The sequence below is a fragment of the Orycteropus afer genome, unplaced genomic scaffold (genome assembly GCF_000298275.1).
Source record: "Orycteropus afer afer isolate SDZICR_OR568_19922 unplaced genomic scaffold, OryAfe1.0 scaffold00211, whole genome shotgun sequence".
Taxonomy (NCBI): Eukaryota; Metazoa; Chordata; class Mammalia; order Tubulidentata; family Orycteropodidae; genus Orycteropus; species Orycteropus afer.
Genome location: NW_006921798.1, coordinates 1815383 through 1833419, shown reverse-complemented (window position 1 = coordinate 1833419; position 18037 = coordinate 1815383). Strand labels below are relative to the sequence as shown.

The 18037-nt window shown below is 36.2% G+C and overlaps 1 protein-coding gene across 1 annotated transcript in view; it reads right to left on the bottom strand.

The window, feature by feature from the left end:
- Positions 1-18037, bottom strand: part of TBCK (TBC1 domain containing kinase) — a 411838-nt gene that overhangs the window by 314679 nt on the left and 79122 nt on the right. Inside the window, exon 3 of the mRNA XM_007948290.2 lies at positions 236-350. Coding sequence (XP_007946481.1) covers positions 236-350 — 115 coding nt within the window. The remainder of the gene's footprint in view (positions 1-235; positions 351-18037) is intronic.

The window sequence follows — 18037 nt, the reverse complement described above, 5'->3', positions numbered from 1 at the left end:
TGGAAGAAAAATAAAAAAACTCCATGGGAAAGATGTATGAATTATATAATTTAAGATTCTTATTTTTTTTTTTTTTTTAACAACCACAAGGATATCACTTTCACATAGTCTTTTCATTACGAAGATCCTTAAAACACATTCTCATTGTCTGGTCCCTCTGAGTAGGCCTGATTTCAGTAGCATCCAACCACAAATAATAAACAAGCATTAATGTATTATCTTACTTGACACAAACCTTTGGGTCTAAAAGAATATTATGAGGAGACAGTGCACGGTGTACTATACCATGTTTGTTCATATACTGCAAGCCCTGAAGTACCTCAAATGCTATGCACAAAACCTTTGAATAGCTGTAAAGAAAACAAAAAGTCACAGATCAGTAATAAAGCACATATGGAGCCTGTTTTAAGGAATAAAATGAGAGGTGATAAAATTAATTGTTATATTATTATTGCTCTTATGTTGATGTAGAAAATAGAATCTATACTTCTTAAAAAATATCTACTTGTACATTACTTTGGAAATTGTTAGTACAATAGAATTGATCTTACAAAGATCTTAGTTTCTTAAAGGCTACTCTAATAGCTGTATTTATTCTTTCTGAGAAGGGACTTTAATTTTAGTGGTATGCATCCTACTTCTGTAGTGATACTGCCTTGGAAACCCAAGGAGGGGTCACTATGAGTCGGGCCGACTTGACAGCAAACAACAACAACAACAATTATTTATGCAAACAACCAACCAATAACAACAACAAAAACCAGTTGCCATAGAGCTGATTCTGATTTGTGGTAACCCAGTGTTACAAAGTAAAATTACTCCATATTGTTTTCTTGGGAATAATCTTTATGGAAGCAGATCGCAGGTCTTTCTGTCACAGTGCCACTGGCTGGGTTTGAATTGCCCATCTTTAGGTTAGCAGATGAGCACAAACCATCTGAATCATCCAAAGACCTGCATTACTCACCACTTAAGACTATGTGTGAGCATTACTTACACAAGGGTATAATTAACCTACAAGTTTTGAATATATATGATAGAAATAAGTCAATGAAAATCATCAATTCTGCTCAAGACAAAATATTTAAACCCCTGAGAAAGAGCTACAATATATTCTAGAGTGCACAGATATGAACTTGCTTCAGTATCAATCCAAAACACAACAAACAGTAATTTATGTTTTATCAACATAAATTATCAACATTAATTATCTTTAATTCATATCTTATCCTCTTTAAGCCATTTCCACACAAATGTCCAGGAACTTTGTCTGTCTCCATTACTATCTGTATATCTCTCCTCTCCTCTTTCTTTTCTTTTTTTTTAAATCAGAAATCATTCCTGTAAGAAATTAGGAATAATAAGAGAGACTCATTCAAACACAGCCTGCTAAAACCCACCCATATTAATGTTTTGATATGGATTTCTTTTTGATCCATAATTTTAATTTTTTTTAAAAATACATATTTTAAAAATTAAATTAATTGCTGTTAACAGTGTTTAAAAGAGGTATAAATAGCAAGCCAATAGTAGAAATAAAATGGAATCATGAAACTACAAAGAATCCAAAAGCAGGCAGAATGAAATGAAAAACAAGAACAAAAACCAAATGCAATAAATTAATTTTAATACAAATATATCTATAATAAACTATATTTAACTATATTAAATGTAAATGGTCTAAACTTATCCATTAAAATATAAGGATTGTAGGACTGGATAAGAATTAAAACTCAGCTATATTTGGTCTATAAGAAACCTACACTAAATTAAAGACAGAGGTTAAAAGTAAAAGCATGGAAAAACACATCAGTGATTGCTATGGGCTTGAGGGAGGATTTGATTACAAAGGAGTACAGGGAAATTCTGAGGAGTGGCAGAACTGTTCTACTCTTGATTTCAGTTAAGATTACATAACTATTTGTCAAGCTCATAGAATGCTACACTAAAAAGAGTAAATTTAAATTCAGTGTATATAAATTATAGCTCCATAAACCTAAATTAGAAAAAATAGTGAGTCAAATCAAATAATAGAATACCTTCAATATATATAACTTCTTCCCTAACTCAAAACCAGAGATGAAAAATTAAAATCTCCTTTTCTTCTTTACCCTAGTGTCTAACTTCCCATAGATTTAAAAAAAAAAAACTCGATTCGATTTCGACTCATAGCGACCCCTCCTTGGGCTTCTGAGGCAGTATCACTATGGAAGTAGATTGCCCAACCTTCCTTCCCAGGAGTAGCTGGTGGGTTTGAACCTCCAGCCTTCTGGTTAGCAGTCCAATGTCTTAGGCACTACGCTACCAGAGCTTCTCTTCCCACAGATAAACACCCTTAAAAGTTTAATTTTTCTGGTGGTTAGACATTTATTTAATATAATTAACTCTTCATTTTGTAAGATGATATAATAAACATACATTTACAATGTTCCCATTTTCCTATGCCAACTTCTGATATTCATTTGTACATTACTCCTACATTATCAAATTTTATAATAAAATCAAAGAAAGCTGTATTCCTTTCTTGAAGGTTAAACAAAAAAAAGATAATTTGACATAGTGATTTAGTTCGAAAAAGGAAAAATAAGTAGAAAAAAGAACAGAGACTTTGGGGCAGTGGACTGAAAAATATACATAGCTATCAGGGAAGGCCTCACTAAGCAGATAACATTTGACAAGAAACCCTAAGCGAGATAAGCATGCAATTATCTGTGAAATGGATCAGACAGAGGCCACAAAGCAAGTTCTGAGCTGGGAGAATGCTCAGTAGTTCAAGAAAGTTCAAGGAGGCCACTACACATGCAGTAGAGTGAGCAATGTGGAAAAGTGGTAGGAGTTAAGTCAGAAAGTGAGAAAAGAGCTATAGCATGTAAAATCATTTAGATCATTGTAAGGCCTTTGGCTATTACTTTAAGATAAACAGTCATTGTCACTTTGCTGTACTATGATTACTGAATATTCACTGCAAAGAACTAAGCAGAGAGAGAAATAGAAACAACTAAACCCTCAGCTCTCAAGAGAGAATGTCTGTCATTAGGATTTAATGGATACTACAAGTAGTAATTATAATTTTCTTTGTGAAGATTATTACCAGTTACCACCATTTCTTATGTATCATATTATATTTTTTGCATTTCTCTTTTATTTAGCTGGACTACTTCTTTCAGAAAAATTTTTATACAGGAAGCATGACTAGGGAACAGTCTAAAGCACGGTCTGCCATAAGATGCCTTGTTCCTCAAATTGCAAAGAATTACTCAGTTGTTCTTTAGTGTTCTGTTTTAATGGTGGAAAGTCAAATATCAATCTGATTCTGATTTTGTTGCAGATTCCCTGTTATTCCTCTCTGAAAGCTTTCAGGATTCTTTTATACTGGATATTTAAATTTCTAAAACTTCAGCTCAGTAAGTCTAGCTGTGGACCTTCTTTACACATTTGTGCTAGTTAACAGTGATGTTTACTGTTGTCATTAAGTCAACTCCAAATAATGGCCATCCCATGTACAGCAAAACCCAATGTTGCCTAATTCTATACGATCTTTACACCCATTGTGTGGCCACTGTGTATTCTGAGGGTCTTCCAACTTAGGGAAATCATCTTCCAGTCTGTATCAGACAATATTCTGTTGTGATACATATGGTTTTCATCAGCTAATTTTCAGAAGAAGAAAATCAGAACTTTCTTCCTAGTCTGTCTTAGTCTGCAAGCTCCACTGAAACCTATGTATCATGGGTGACTGTGCTGATATTGGCGATCCCAGTGGCATAGCTTCCAGCATCATATCAACATTCAAGCCACCACAGTAAATAAACTCACAGACGAATCGTGGTAGTCACCATTAGGGGTTCTTTTTACTCTGAAGATTCACATGTTCCATTAACACTAAGATAAGTTGATTTCTATTATCTCTTGACTATTTCCTCCTCGCCAACATATCTTGTATATGGAATTCTTAGTTGAGAATTTAAATTGGATCTATTATTCATTAGATTATTTTTTACTTCTTATGAGCATTGTCTTTAGCCCTATCCATTCTATTCCATTATTTAATTTCCAGGAGTTCTTTTGTTCTCTTCTGTCCTTTTAGATCCTGTTCTTAGGTGATGGATAAATTATTCTTTTGAGTCTCTAAGAGGACAGTTATTAGAATTGGCTTACTGGAGAAAACAAATTAGCATTATCTTCATTTCCTCAGTGGTGGTGTTGTTATGTGCCTTCGAATCAGACCTGACTCAGAGCGAACCCTCCTTGGGTTTCCAAGGCAGTATCACTATGGAAATAGATTGCCCCATCTTCCTTCGGAGGAGTGGCTGGTGGGTTTGAACCACCAGCCTTCTGGTTAGCAGTCAAGTGCCTTAGGCACTATGGTTTTTATTGCTGTATTGTCTTTGTTGTTGTTTTTTTCTACTTGGCATTTTTTTCTCTCAAACTAATTTTTTCCCTCAAATGTGTGGCAGTCTTAGTTGTCAGTCATACTTTTAAATAAAGCAATAATCTAGTATTTCCAATGGTTTACGTGAAAAAAATAATGATTACTATTTAAAAAGAATTCTATTTAAATTGATATGAAAATTATGCTTATTTAGCAAATAGTTTCCCCATATTAAAGTGCCAGATCAGTCAGTCTTGAGCATGTAGGGTATGTGTGAGAGAGGAACAGTTTAGAACAAAGAGAATTGAATTAGCTCTCATAAACATCTCAAAAAATAAACCAATTGTATAAAGGGTGAAATTCCAAACTTTAAAATAAATTTCACTTGAAGCCTATCAGTAATTTTAACAGTAAGGTTTCTTAAGTTTTTAACATTTAAAATAATATTGATAAATACATACAAAAGGGAGAGTACACCCTATATCTTGTCCTTTAAAAATAAAAAGTATTTTTGGGATTTTTTTTAACAAGTAAAACATAAGGAGCTAGTTTTCTGAACTCATTTGGCTCTACATGTAAACTTTAAAGAAAGTTCTTTTGTCCTTGTTCTCTTTAGTTCTCTCTCTCTCTGTCACACACACACACTAACACACACTTCACAAATTTTTAAACGCTGTTGCTATTTTCAGTTGTGACACTAGAGGACCTCAGCTGCACACTAATACAAATGTGTTTCCTATGAAATTAAACCTTTAAGATGATTTTTCCATTAACCCAGTTCTGAAACAGCTGAACAAAGACTATTCTATTTTCTGTACTGTTCTTTTGCACACCGATTTTAATACATAACAGGACAATATTTATATGTCAAAATCACATTCATGTTAAAAATTAACTCATGAGCATATGAACCCAAATCATGTTAAAAAATTTAAACATAAAGCTGAATCAAGTTCATGACATACTTTCTTATCTATTACTAAAGACCACATGTGAATTACAGTTAATAGACTCAGTACTCTTCATTTAAATCAGAACTGCCCCCCCCACAACAACAAAAAAACACTGCCATTGAGTCAATTCTGACTCATACCGATCCCCACTGGGTTTCCAAGGCTATAAATCCTTACAGAAGTAAGGATTCATCTTCCCCCTGCGAAGCAGCTGGTGGGTTTGAACAGCCAAACTTCTGGTTAGCAGCCAAATGCCCTACCCACTATGCCATCAGAGCTCCTTTTAAATCAGACATTAAGTAATACTTGCTTTTCTGTTCTTGCAAACCCTTCAGATGTAACTTTAATGTATTTTAAAATATAAGGTATAAAGGAGAAAAAAAAGATAATGTTATGTCCTACTGAGGAGGAGGAAGAAATATTTGTAGAATTTTATTTCCTTTTTTGTCTTTAAAGTTGTGTTCTTGAATACTGTGCTAAGAACTTAGGTCATGTGATCTTTTTTTTTTAAGTAACTAATGAAATTATAATGCAAAAGTAAAGTGAAAAAAAAAAAAAGAAAGTCCTATGTCCGATAACGGTACAATACTACAGTTTAGTTATACATGACTTGAAAAGATTTAGGATTAAGAGAATGGTATTTGGACCAGATGTTCACACAGAACAATAGGTCTTTATCCTACATAGTATCCAAATCAGCACCATGTTAACAGAGAAAACTATCACCAACCTGGAAAATATAAATTAGACTTCACATCAAAAATATTCTCCTTTTGAAATTTTCACTTAACCATTGTTACTTGAGAGTCTTGGGCAATAAGGTTTTACTATTGCAATTGTTCCCAATACTCTGAAAAGTTTCATGAACATAAAAATCTCTAGTGATTAAAAATACATAAAAATGACCAAAAAAAGTAGCTCCAATGATAATGTGACTGATATTTTCTAAAAAGGCAAGATGATATTTTAAAATATGTTGATTTATGTTGTTGTTGTTGTTATGTGCCGTCAAGTTGGACCCGACTCATAGCGACCCCTCCTTGGGTTCCTGAGGCAGTATCACTACGAAAGTAGATTGCCCCATCTTCCTTCCGAGGAGTGGCTGGTGGGTATGCACTACCAGCCTTCTGGTTAGCAGTCAAGTGCCTTAGGCACTATGCTACCAGAGCTCCCTGTTCATTTATACTCACACATATTAACTGAATAGCTACTAAAACCCAAAACCCACTACCATGGAGTCAATTCTGATTCATAGCAAACCTGTGAAACAGAATAGAAACACCCCATTTGGTTTCCAGGCTTGTATATCTTTACTGAAACAGAGTGCTCATCTTTCACCTGGAGAGTAGCAGGTGGGTTCCAATCATTGATCTTTTGGTTATCAGTCAAATTCTTTTAACCACTGCATCACCAGAACTCTTTAAATAGCTAGTACATAACAAATTCACTGCCACTGAGTCAATTCTGACTCATAGCGACCTCCACTGGGTTTCCAAGACTGTAAACCTTTATGGAACCACACTGCCTCATCTTTCTTCCATGGAGCAGCGTGTAGATTCAAACCACTGACCTCTAGATTAATAGACAAATACCTTAACCACTATATCACCAGAGCTCCTCAAATGACTAGTAGGTGCTTATTATTGCATTAGTTCCCATGGATACTAAGAGCAAAAATCAATTTCCACATTCAAGAAGTTTACAACATAGCTGGAGAGAAAGACAAAATTAAAAAATATAATTTAACTAAAAGTGATAAAGATAGCAGAGAAGCTTTCTCCCTGTGTTCAGAAGACAATGAAACAAGAAAGTATATTTGCTATATTAATGAGACAAAAATAGACCTACAAAAATGATTGTGGTGTAGTATATTACCTGGTATGGCTTTTCTAGCCATAAGTCTTTGTAAACTCCATGATGGAATTTGTCATTAGTAACTGAGGAGCTCCTGATTGTTAGAAGTATCCACCTGGGGTATTTCTGTTGAGAGTGGTACAAAGCAATGTTCTGGGAAGTTTGCTCTCTCTCAGGTGTTTAGAATTCTGATGTTATGATTGGTTAGTTTAGCCACTCTGCCAGGCTCAAAAGGAGCCCTCCTAGAGACAGAAGGAGTCTCTCTCACTGCTGGCTGAGAAAGACATGCTGCTGAGAGACATGTGCTGCTGAGAAAGAGACACTGAAAGACATGCATTGCTGAGAGATACCAAGAGACATGCACTGCTGGGAGAAAGACGAGAGAGACTATTGGCTGAGAGATGGTGGGCTGAGAGAGGCTGAGCATTGTTCCTGGAATTGTAGCCTGGTGTTTCCTTAATAAACCCTACAATCTTTGAGTTCTGTGTGGGCACTGCAGGAATTATCACACCCAGCAGAGAGGTGGTGGGTTGCTGCAGGAGCAACGGTTGGGGTCAGGGTTGGTGAAAGAGCTACAGGGAGGTGGCATGTCTGGCCTCGCAGTAATAGCCCTTGGGCTACTGATGGTGATTCTGTCTTCTTCCTGTGGGGTTAGAGGAGGTCAGAAGTTGAGGCCTCCTTGCCCCTTTAGCAATGAAATATCTTCATTCCCATTTTTCCTTCATTATTCTTCTACTCTAAATCTTTTCTCTTATTCCCCCTTCCCTAGATACTGGGAAGTTTTTCCCTTCTTTTTTCTATTCACATTTCTTTTGGCTTTTTAAAGTATTTCTTTAACTATTTTCTTTCATTTATTGCCTTTCCTCTTTTCTTTTTTCTCTTCTTGGTGATTATTACTGGTTTATGTAGTGTGTGCTTTTTGTCCTCCTGCTTTTACTTTTTATTGGTTTTTCAATTGTTGTTTTTGTCTGAGTGGGAGAGAGCAACTGTGCCCAAACAACCCAACCACACCTTTATCTCCTGCAGCTCCACTGACTGAGTGAGGGCCACCACTTCCTTCTGCACCAACTGGCTAATGATACATGACCACCAATAAGAGCCTGACTCACATCTTACCTGCTCTTCACAAACATTAACAGAGATCTACATAGCCACTTTCATTCTCTATCACACCCACCAGAAAACAGGTGGTGAGTATATAAGTGATGGCAACTAGCGAACATAGGAGCAAAGTACTCTGCTTACTCAGATATATCCAAAAAAAAAAAAAGAAAATGGAAATTTTGGGCAAATCACTCCAACATACAATCACCAGTTAAATATAAATACAACAAAGTCAAAATGTCTCAGAGACAATAGACCATCACAGTCCACAAAAAGAAGCAAGACAAAGCAAGGGAAACAAAGGACCAGGATACAAACCCAGAAAACATCCCTGAGGAAGAAGCAGCATTAGAACTCCCTGGTATGAAATTCAAAAGATTTATATTTAGGTACCTTCAACAGATTTAGAGACAGATCAAGGAAAACTGGCAAAATTAAGGAAAATACAGAAAACCCTAGAACAATTTTGGAAGAAAGTACAAGAACAAAAAGATAAAATAAATGAAAATTAGAAATGATACAAAATCTGTAGATAGAAATCCAGAAGATTAATACAAAATTTTCAAAAATAGATAACACATTGAAAGGGTAAAGGAGTAGAATTGAATCAATAAAAGAAAGAATTAATGAGATTGAAAACAAATACCTGAATACTTCTTTGGAAAGGGATCAATCGGAAAAAAGATCAAAACAAAATGAAGAAAGCCTAAGATTCATGTCCAATACCATCGAAAGGAATAACCTATGTATAATCAGAATTCCAGAACAGGAAGAGAAAAATAAAACCACAGAGAAAATTTTCCAAGATTTCGTGGAAGAGAACTTTTTTGGTATGATGAAAGATGAGAATATATCCATTCAGGAAGTCCAAAAAACCCCAAACAGGATAGATCCCAAAAGAAAATCATCAGGACATATCATCATCAAACTCACAAAAACTAAAGACAAAGAAAGAATTCTAAAAGCAGCATGAGAAAAATGAAAAGTTACTTACAAAGGACAACCAATAAGAATAATCTCTGATATCTCAGCAGAAAGCACACAGGTGAGAAGGCAATGGGAAGGTACACATAAAACTCTAAAACAGAAAAATTTCCAACTAGGAATTATATACCCAGCAAAATTGTCCTTCAAATATGATGGTGAAATTAGGAGATTTCTAGATAAACAGAAATTATGGGATTTTTTTTAAACTAGACCAATCTTAAAAGAGATACTAAAGGTAGTCCTGTGGATGTAGAACAATAATAACAAATAATAACCAACCATTAATACACATGATAATATAACCCAGAAATCTACCCAGTTATGGAAGTATCCAAAATAAAATAAGCTTATAAGATTGTAAACAGAAAACCAGAGATATCAACTGGCAAATAAGGACAACTACAAACCAAAAAGAGGGAAAAATAGTCCAGGTAAGGAACTTCTAAATGGTGAGGAAGTCAAGAGAGTTGCAGGACAGAGTGGACTATTCTAAACTAGGGGAGAAAATTATAAATCACAGGGTAACCTCAAAGAAAAATGATAAATCTTCACATCACAATAAAAAAGAGGACAAACACAAATATTTAGCAAATACTAAAACAACAGCAATGAAGGAAATGATAACACGATTCTCAAACAAAATGAGCTCAGCACAGAAAATTATATGGAACAAACAAACCAGGAACACCATGAAAAAACACATAACAAAATGATAGCAGACTGGATTTAAAAAATAAATAAATAAATAACCCATCAATATGTTCTCTACAAGAGACACACCTTAGAAAGAAAGACAAAAATAGACTATAAATCAAACATTAGAAAAAGAGATATCAAGCAAATGGCAACCAAAAAAGAGCAAGAGTGGCAATGATAATTTCTGACAAAATTGACTTTAAAACAAAAACCGCCATAAGAGACAAGGAAGGAGATTACATAATGATTAAAGGACATTATATAATGATTAAAGGAACAACGATATAATGATTAAGCCACCAATGGGACCAGTGGAAGGCAGCTGTTTGTGTGCGAGGAGCCGCACACAGGTGCAGGCATTAGTAACCCAGGGCTGGGACCAGTGGAAGGAGGGTGTTTACATACATAAAGCCGTCCCAGGTGTATGCCGCAGTAAGCCAGGCTGGGTAAGTGAGTGGGGAGGTGGGGGAGACCAGGACATGAGCAGAGCAATGTAGAACAATTAGGGGAGACAAACTTGTCTGTCACTTTGTTCTATTGTGATGACTTGAGTGTTGCTGTGAGGCTGGAGACTTTGCGACTAGTGTTTTCAATGCCAGCAGGGTTACCCATGGTGGAGAGGTTTCAGGGGAGCCTCTAGACTAAAACACATTTGGAAGAAGGAGAAGGCCATCTACTTCTCAAAGAACTGGCTACTGAAAACCTTATGAATAGCAGTGAAATACTGTGTTCACAGTTCTTGAAGATGAGCCCCTCAGGTCTGAAGGCACTCAAAATATGACTGGAGAAGAGCTGCCTCCTCAGAGTAGAGCCAACATTAATAATGTGCACAGAATAAAGCTTTAAGGACCCCCATTTGCTGATGTGGCAGTCTCAAGATGAGAAGAAACAGCTGCAAACATCTATTAATAATCTGAACATGAAATGTATGAAGTATGAATCTAGGAAAATTGGAAGTTGTCAAAAATGAAATGAAACACATGAAGATGGATATCCAGGCATTAGTGAGCTAAAATTGACTGGTTTTGGCCATTCTAAATCAAATGATCATATGATCAACTATGCTGGGAATGACAAAATGAAGAATGGTGTAGCACTCATCATCACAAAGACTGTTTGAAGGTCTTTTCAGAACTACCATGCTGTCACTGATAGGATAATATCCATAGGTCTACAAGGAAGACCAGTTAATACTACGATTATTCAAATTTATGCACCAAACACCAAAGCCAAAGATGAAGAAATTGAAGATTTTTACCAACTTCTGCAGTCTGAAATTGACCGAACATGCAATCAAGATGTGTTAATTATCACTGGTGAATGGAATGCAAAAGTTGGGAACAAAGAAGAATTACTATTAGCTTGAAAATATGGCTTTGGTGATAGAAATTTTGCTGGAGATTGCATGATAGAATTTTGCAAGTCCAGCGATTTAGTCACTGCAAATACCTTTTTTTAACACTACAAATGGCAGCTATACACGTGGACTTTGCCAGAGGAGTACACAGGAATTAGATTGACCATATCTGTGGCAAGAGGCAATGGAGCAGCACAAAATCTTCAGCCAAAACAAGGCCAAGAACTGACTGTGGAACAGACCATCAACTGCTCATATGCAAGTTCAAGCTGAAACTGAAGACAATTAAAACAAATCTATAAGAGCCAAAATAGGACCTTGAATATATCCCTGCTGAATTTAGAGATCATCTAAAGAATAGATTTGATGCATGGAATACCAATGATTGAAAATGAGAGGAATTGTGGGATGACATCAAGAATATCATGCATGAAGACAGCAAGAGGTCATTAAAAAGACAGGAAAGGTAGAAAAGACCAAAGTGGATGCCAGAAGACACCCTGAAACTTGCCATTAAAAAGAGAATAGCTAAAGTGGATGGAAGAATCGACAGGATAAAACAGCTGAACAGAAAATTTCAAAGAGTAGCTCGAGAGGACAAAGTCAATTATTATAATGAAATGTGCAAAGACCTGGCGTTGGAAAACCAGAAGGGAAGAACACACACTCAGCATTTCTCAAGCTGAAAGAACTGAGGAAAAAATTTAAGCCTTGAAGTGTAATATTGAAAGCTGCCATGGGCAATATGTTGAATGATGCGGGAAACATCAAAAGAAGATGGAAGGAATACACAGAGTCACTATACCAAAAAGAACTGGTCAATCTTCATCCATGTCAGGAGCTGGTATATGGTCAAGAACCAATGGTCCTGAAGTAAGAAGTTGAAGTTCCACTGAAGGAATTGGCAAAAAACAAGGTTCTGGGAATTGATGGAATACCCATTGAGATGTTTGAACAAACAGATGTCTCCCTGGAAGCACTCACTTGGCTATGTCAAGAGATTTGGAAGACAGCTACCTGGCCAACTGACTGGAAGAGATCCATATTGGTACCCATTCAAAGAAAGGTGATCCTATAGAATGTAGAAATTATTGAAAGATATCACTGATATCACATGCAAGTAATATCTTACTGAAGATAATTCAAGAACGGTTGCAGCAGTATATAGACAGAGAACTTCCAGAAATGCAAGGTAGATTCAGAAGGGGATGTGGTGTGAGGGAAATCATAGCTAATGTCAGATGGATTCTGGCTCAAAGCAAAGAATACCAGAAAGATGTTTATTGATGCTTTATTGACTATGCAAAGACATGCAATTATGTGGATCTAGCAAATTATGGATAACATTAAGAAGAATGGGGATTTCAGAACACTTAATTGTACTCATGTGGAACATGTACATAGAGCAGGAGGCTGTCATTCAAACATAACTAGGGGATGCTACATGGTTTAAAAACAGGAGAGGAGTGCATCAGGTTGTATTTTTTCACCACACTTGTTCAAACTGTATGCTGAGCAAATATCCAAGAAGCTGGACTATATGAAGAAGAATGTGCCATCAGGATTGAGGGAAGGCTCATTAATAACCTGAGATATGCAGCTGATACAACTTTGCTTGGTCAAAGTGAGGGTTACTTAGAGCACTTACTAATGAAAATTAAAGACTACAGTCTACAGTTTGGATTATGCCTCAATATAAAGAAAAAAAAAATCTTCACAACGGGACCAATAAGCAGCATCAAGATAGATGGAGAAAAGGCTGAAGTTGTCAAAGAGTTCATAATGCTTGGTTCTACAATCAATGCCAAAGGAAGCAGCAGTCAAGACATCAAAAGACATGTTGCATTGGGCAAATCTGTTGCAAAAGACCTCTTTCAAGTGCTGAAGAGCAAAGATGTCTCCTTGAAGACTGAGAAAAGCCTAACTAAGCTATGGTATTTTCAGTCACCTCACATGCATGTGAAAGCTGGACAATGTATAAAGATCATAGAAGAGTCGACGCTTTTGAGTTGTGGTGTTGGTGAAGAATGCTCAAAGTGCTATGGACTGATAAAAGAACTAACAAATCTTTCCTGCAAGAACTGCAGCTAGAATGTTCCTGGAAGTGAGAATGGTCAGACTTTGTCTTACCTACTTTGGTCATGTTGTCAGAAGGGACAATTCTCTGGAGAAGGATGTCATGCTTGGTAAAGTGGAGGGTCAATGAAAGAAGGTAAGACCCTCAACAAGACCGACTGACATGGTGTCTGCAGCAATGGGCTCGGGTATAGTAGGGATTGTAAGGCTGGCACAGTAGCGAGCAGTGTTTCATTCTGCTGTACATAGGGTCACTATGAGTCAGAGATGATGCGACGGTACCTAACAACAACAACAACAAATGAAAACTCAAACAAAAAGATGTAACAATAATAAATATCTATGGACTCAATAAAAGATCCCCAAAATACATAAGTCAGACTTTAACAAAATTGAAAAGACATATAGATGACTTTACAGTCATAGCAGGAAAGTTTAATATACCACTTTCAATGAATGATAGAACTGGAAAGAAACTCAACAAAGACGTAGAAGAACTAAACAACTTGACCTTAGAGACATCTACAGAATACTTCACCCAACAACAGCATAATATACATTCTTTCCCAGTGCACATGGACTATTCTCCAGGACAGATCTTATGTTAGGCCATAAAGCAGGCCTCAATAAATTTAAAAACATTTAAATACTGCAAAGCATCTTCGCAGATCACAATGCCATACAATTAGAAATCGACAATAGAAAGATCAACAGAAAAAGAGCAAACACATGGAAACTGAACAACACCCTCCTTAAGAACAATTGGGTAATAGAAGAAATGAAATTTAAAAATTCCGTGAATCAAATGAGAATGAAAACACAACATACCAAAATCTTTGGGACACAGTGAAAGGAGTGAGCAGAGGCCAATTTATAGCAATAAATGCACACATCAAAAAAGAAGAAAGAGCCAAAATCAACACCTTAAACCAACATTTTCAACAATTAGAAAAAGAACAGCAAGAAAAGCCTACAGTCAACCGGAGAAAGGAAATAATAAAGACTTGTACAGAAATAAATGAAACAGAAAATAGAACAGAAAAAAATAACAAGACTAGAAGTTGGTTTTTTGAAAAGATTAATAAAATTGACAACCCACTGGCAAATTTAACAAAGAGAAAGAATATAAATAACACGAATAAGAAATGAATTGGACAACATCACAACAGAACAATTGAACTAAAAAAGATAATGTCAGGGTACTATGAAGAACTGTACTCCAACAAATTTGAAAATCTAGAAGAAAAGGACAGATTTCTAAAAACACACTACTTACCTAAACTAACATATACTGAGGTGGAAAAGTTGAACAGACCCATAACAAAAGAAGAAACTGAATATGTCATAAGAAAAAAATTACCACCAACAAAAAAAAGTCTCAGCCCAGGTGGTTTCATTGCAGAATTCTACAAAATGTTCAGAGAAGAACTGACACCAATTCTACTCAAATTATTCCAGTACACAGAAAAGATAGAATACTCACAAATTCATTTTATAAAGTAAGCATAACCTTGATAACAAAACTAGGCAAAGACAACACTAAAAAGAAAAATATAGACCAATATTCCTCATGAATATAGATGCAAAAATCTTCAACAAAATTCTAGTCAATAGACTCCAACAACACATCCGAAAAATAATATATTATGATGAAGTGCAGTTCCTATCAGGTATGCAAGGATGGTTCAACATCAGAAAAACAATCAACATCATCCATCACATAACTTTTTTTAAAAAAAAAGGCAAAAGAACCACATCATCATATCAATTGATGCAGAAAAGGTGCCTGGTAAAATCCAACACCCATTCCTGGACAAAACTCTCAGAAAAACAGGAATAGAAGGGGCATTCCTTGACATGATAAAGGGCATCTATGCAAAACCAACAGCCACCATTATTCTCAATGGAGAGAGACTGAAACCATTTCCCTTGCAAACAGGAACCAGACAAGGATGCCCTCTATCACCACTTCTATTCAACACTGTATTGGAAGTCCTAGCCAGGACTATAAGGCAAGAAAAGGAAATCAAAGGCAGCCAAATTGGTAAGGAAGAAGTGAAACCATCCCCATTTGCTGATGATATGATCCTATATCTAGAAAACCCAAGAGACTCAGTAAAATATCTACTGGAACAACTGAGAGATTTAGCATCGTGGCAGGATACAAGATCAACATCCAGAAATCAGCTGGATTCTCTACATCAGCAAAGAGATGGCTGAAAAAGAAATAAGGAATTCAATTCCATTTACAATAGCTACCAAAAAAATTAAATACTTGGGAATAAATCTTACCAGGGATACAAAAGACCTGTAGAAAGAAAACTACAAAGACTACTTCAAGAAACCGTAAGAGATCTACATAAATTGAAGAACAAAGCATGCTCGTGAATAGGAAGATTGAACATAGTGAAAATGTCAATTCTACCCAACGCAATCTATACATTCATTGCAATCCCAATCCAGATCCCATCAACATTCTTTAAGGATATAGAAAAACCAATCACTAATTTCACATGGAAAGGAAAGAAACCTTGGAAAGCAAAGTACTACTGAAGAAGAACAAAGTAGAAAGTATCATACTTCTGGATCTCAAAACCTACGTACTATACAGCCACAGTAGTCAAAACTGCCTGGTATTGGTACAACAACAGACACACAGATCACTGGAATAAAACTGAGAACCCAGAAATAGATCTATCGACCTATGATCAGCTGATTGCTGACAAAGGGCTGAAATTCAGTAAATGAGGAAGGAAGAGATTGTCTGTTTAACAAACAGCACTGGCAAAACTGGATATCCATTTGCAGGAAAAGGAAACAAGATCTGAACCTCTCATCATACACAATAACTAACCCCAGATAGATAAAGACTTAAATGTGAAACCTAAAACTATAAAGTACCTCAAGGAAAAACTAGGGGCAAATTTAGGGTACCTAATATATGGCACAGACTATCAGGTATAACACAAAATGCACAAAAGCAAAAGATAAACAAGATGAATGAGCTGTGTTAAAAATTAAATTTTTATGTGCTTCCAAAGACTTCTCACAAAGCGTCAAAAGAGAACCTAAAGATTGGGAAATAATATTCAGCAATGGCATATCTGACAAAGGACTTACCTCTAAAATTTATAGAAACTCCAACACCTCAACAACAAAAAGACAAAATAATCCAATTTAAAAATGGGCAGAAGACATGAATAGACATTTCACCAGAGAGGATATTCCAACAAATTCATTAAGAAATGTTAACAATCATTAGCCATTAGAGAGATGCAAATCAAAACAGCAACGAGTTACCATCTTGCCCCAGCACTAGTAGCGAAGTTCAACAAGACAGAAAATAACAAATGCTGGTGAGGATGTCAAGAACTTGGGACTCTCATACAAAGCTGGTGGGACTGTCAAATGATACAATCATTGTGGAAAGCACTATGGCTATTTCTTAAAATGTTGGAATTAGAAATACCATTTGATCCAGCCATTCCATTACTAGAAAGTGAGAGCCAGAACAAGAACAGATATATGCCCACCCACATTCATCACAGCACTATTTACAATAGCCAAAAGATGGAAACAACCTAGGTGCCCATCAACAGAAGAAGGGATAACCAAATTATGGTACATACACACAATGGAACACTATGCAACCCTAAAAAATAATGTAGAATCTGCAAGATACCACATAATGTGGATGAATCTGAAGGACACTATGCTGAGTGAAATAAGTCAATCACAGAAGGATAAATATTGTATTAGTCCGTTATTGTAAAAAATCAAGGAAATGTTTATATATGAAAGGAAACTTTTGTTGGTTACCAGGGTTGGGAGGGGAGGAGGGAGAACATTGCTAGATAGGTAGAGATAAGTATTGATTTGGGTGAAGGGAAAGGCAATGTATCAAATAACAGTGATCAACATGTTGGCACTGAGGAAAAGGAAGACATAGAGAGGTATATGGGAGGTACAGACAATAAAGATGAACCCCTTTGCACATACAGTACTGCAATGTCAGTGATGCCAAACATTGATCTATGGGTCAACAGATGGGTGGACAGGCTGAATGATCAGTTATGTCTATGCAGGGGAGAGTGTACCCATCACCATGTATAGGGTTGACAGACAATGCTTCTCCAAGTGTACTTGTATGTTCTCTAAGAATGTCCAGGTATATAGCAGAGCTGACAAGGGATAAGGTTGTAGTCACTTCTTGGCCACAGCTAGCTACCCAGAGGGAGCAAGCAGTTGGACCTGTGGGCTCAGGACCATGGTCACAGGGAACATCAAGCTCAATTGGCATAACACACTACACAAAAACATTGTTCCACTTTGGTGGGTAGCGACTGGGATCATGAAGCTTGCAAGTGGCCTTCTAGATGTTACAATGAGTCTCTCCTCATCCAGAGGAAAGAAGAATGAAGAAAACCAGACACACGGAAACAATTAGTCCAAGGGACTGGTACACCATGCGATCCTCAGGCTATATGACAATGAGACCAGAAGAACTAGATGGTGCCCAGCTACGACTGTCAACCACTTAGAGTAGGATCTATTTGGGAGATCCTAAAGAGTGGGAAATGATCCTAGAGTGGGAGACCAATGTGTAACAAAACTCAAAATCTTAAAAAAAAAAAAAAA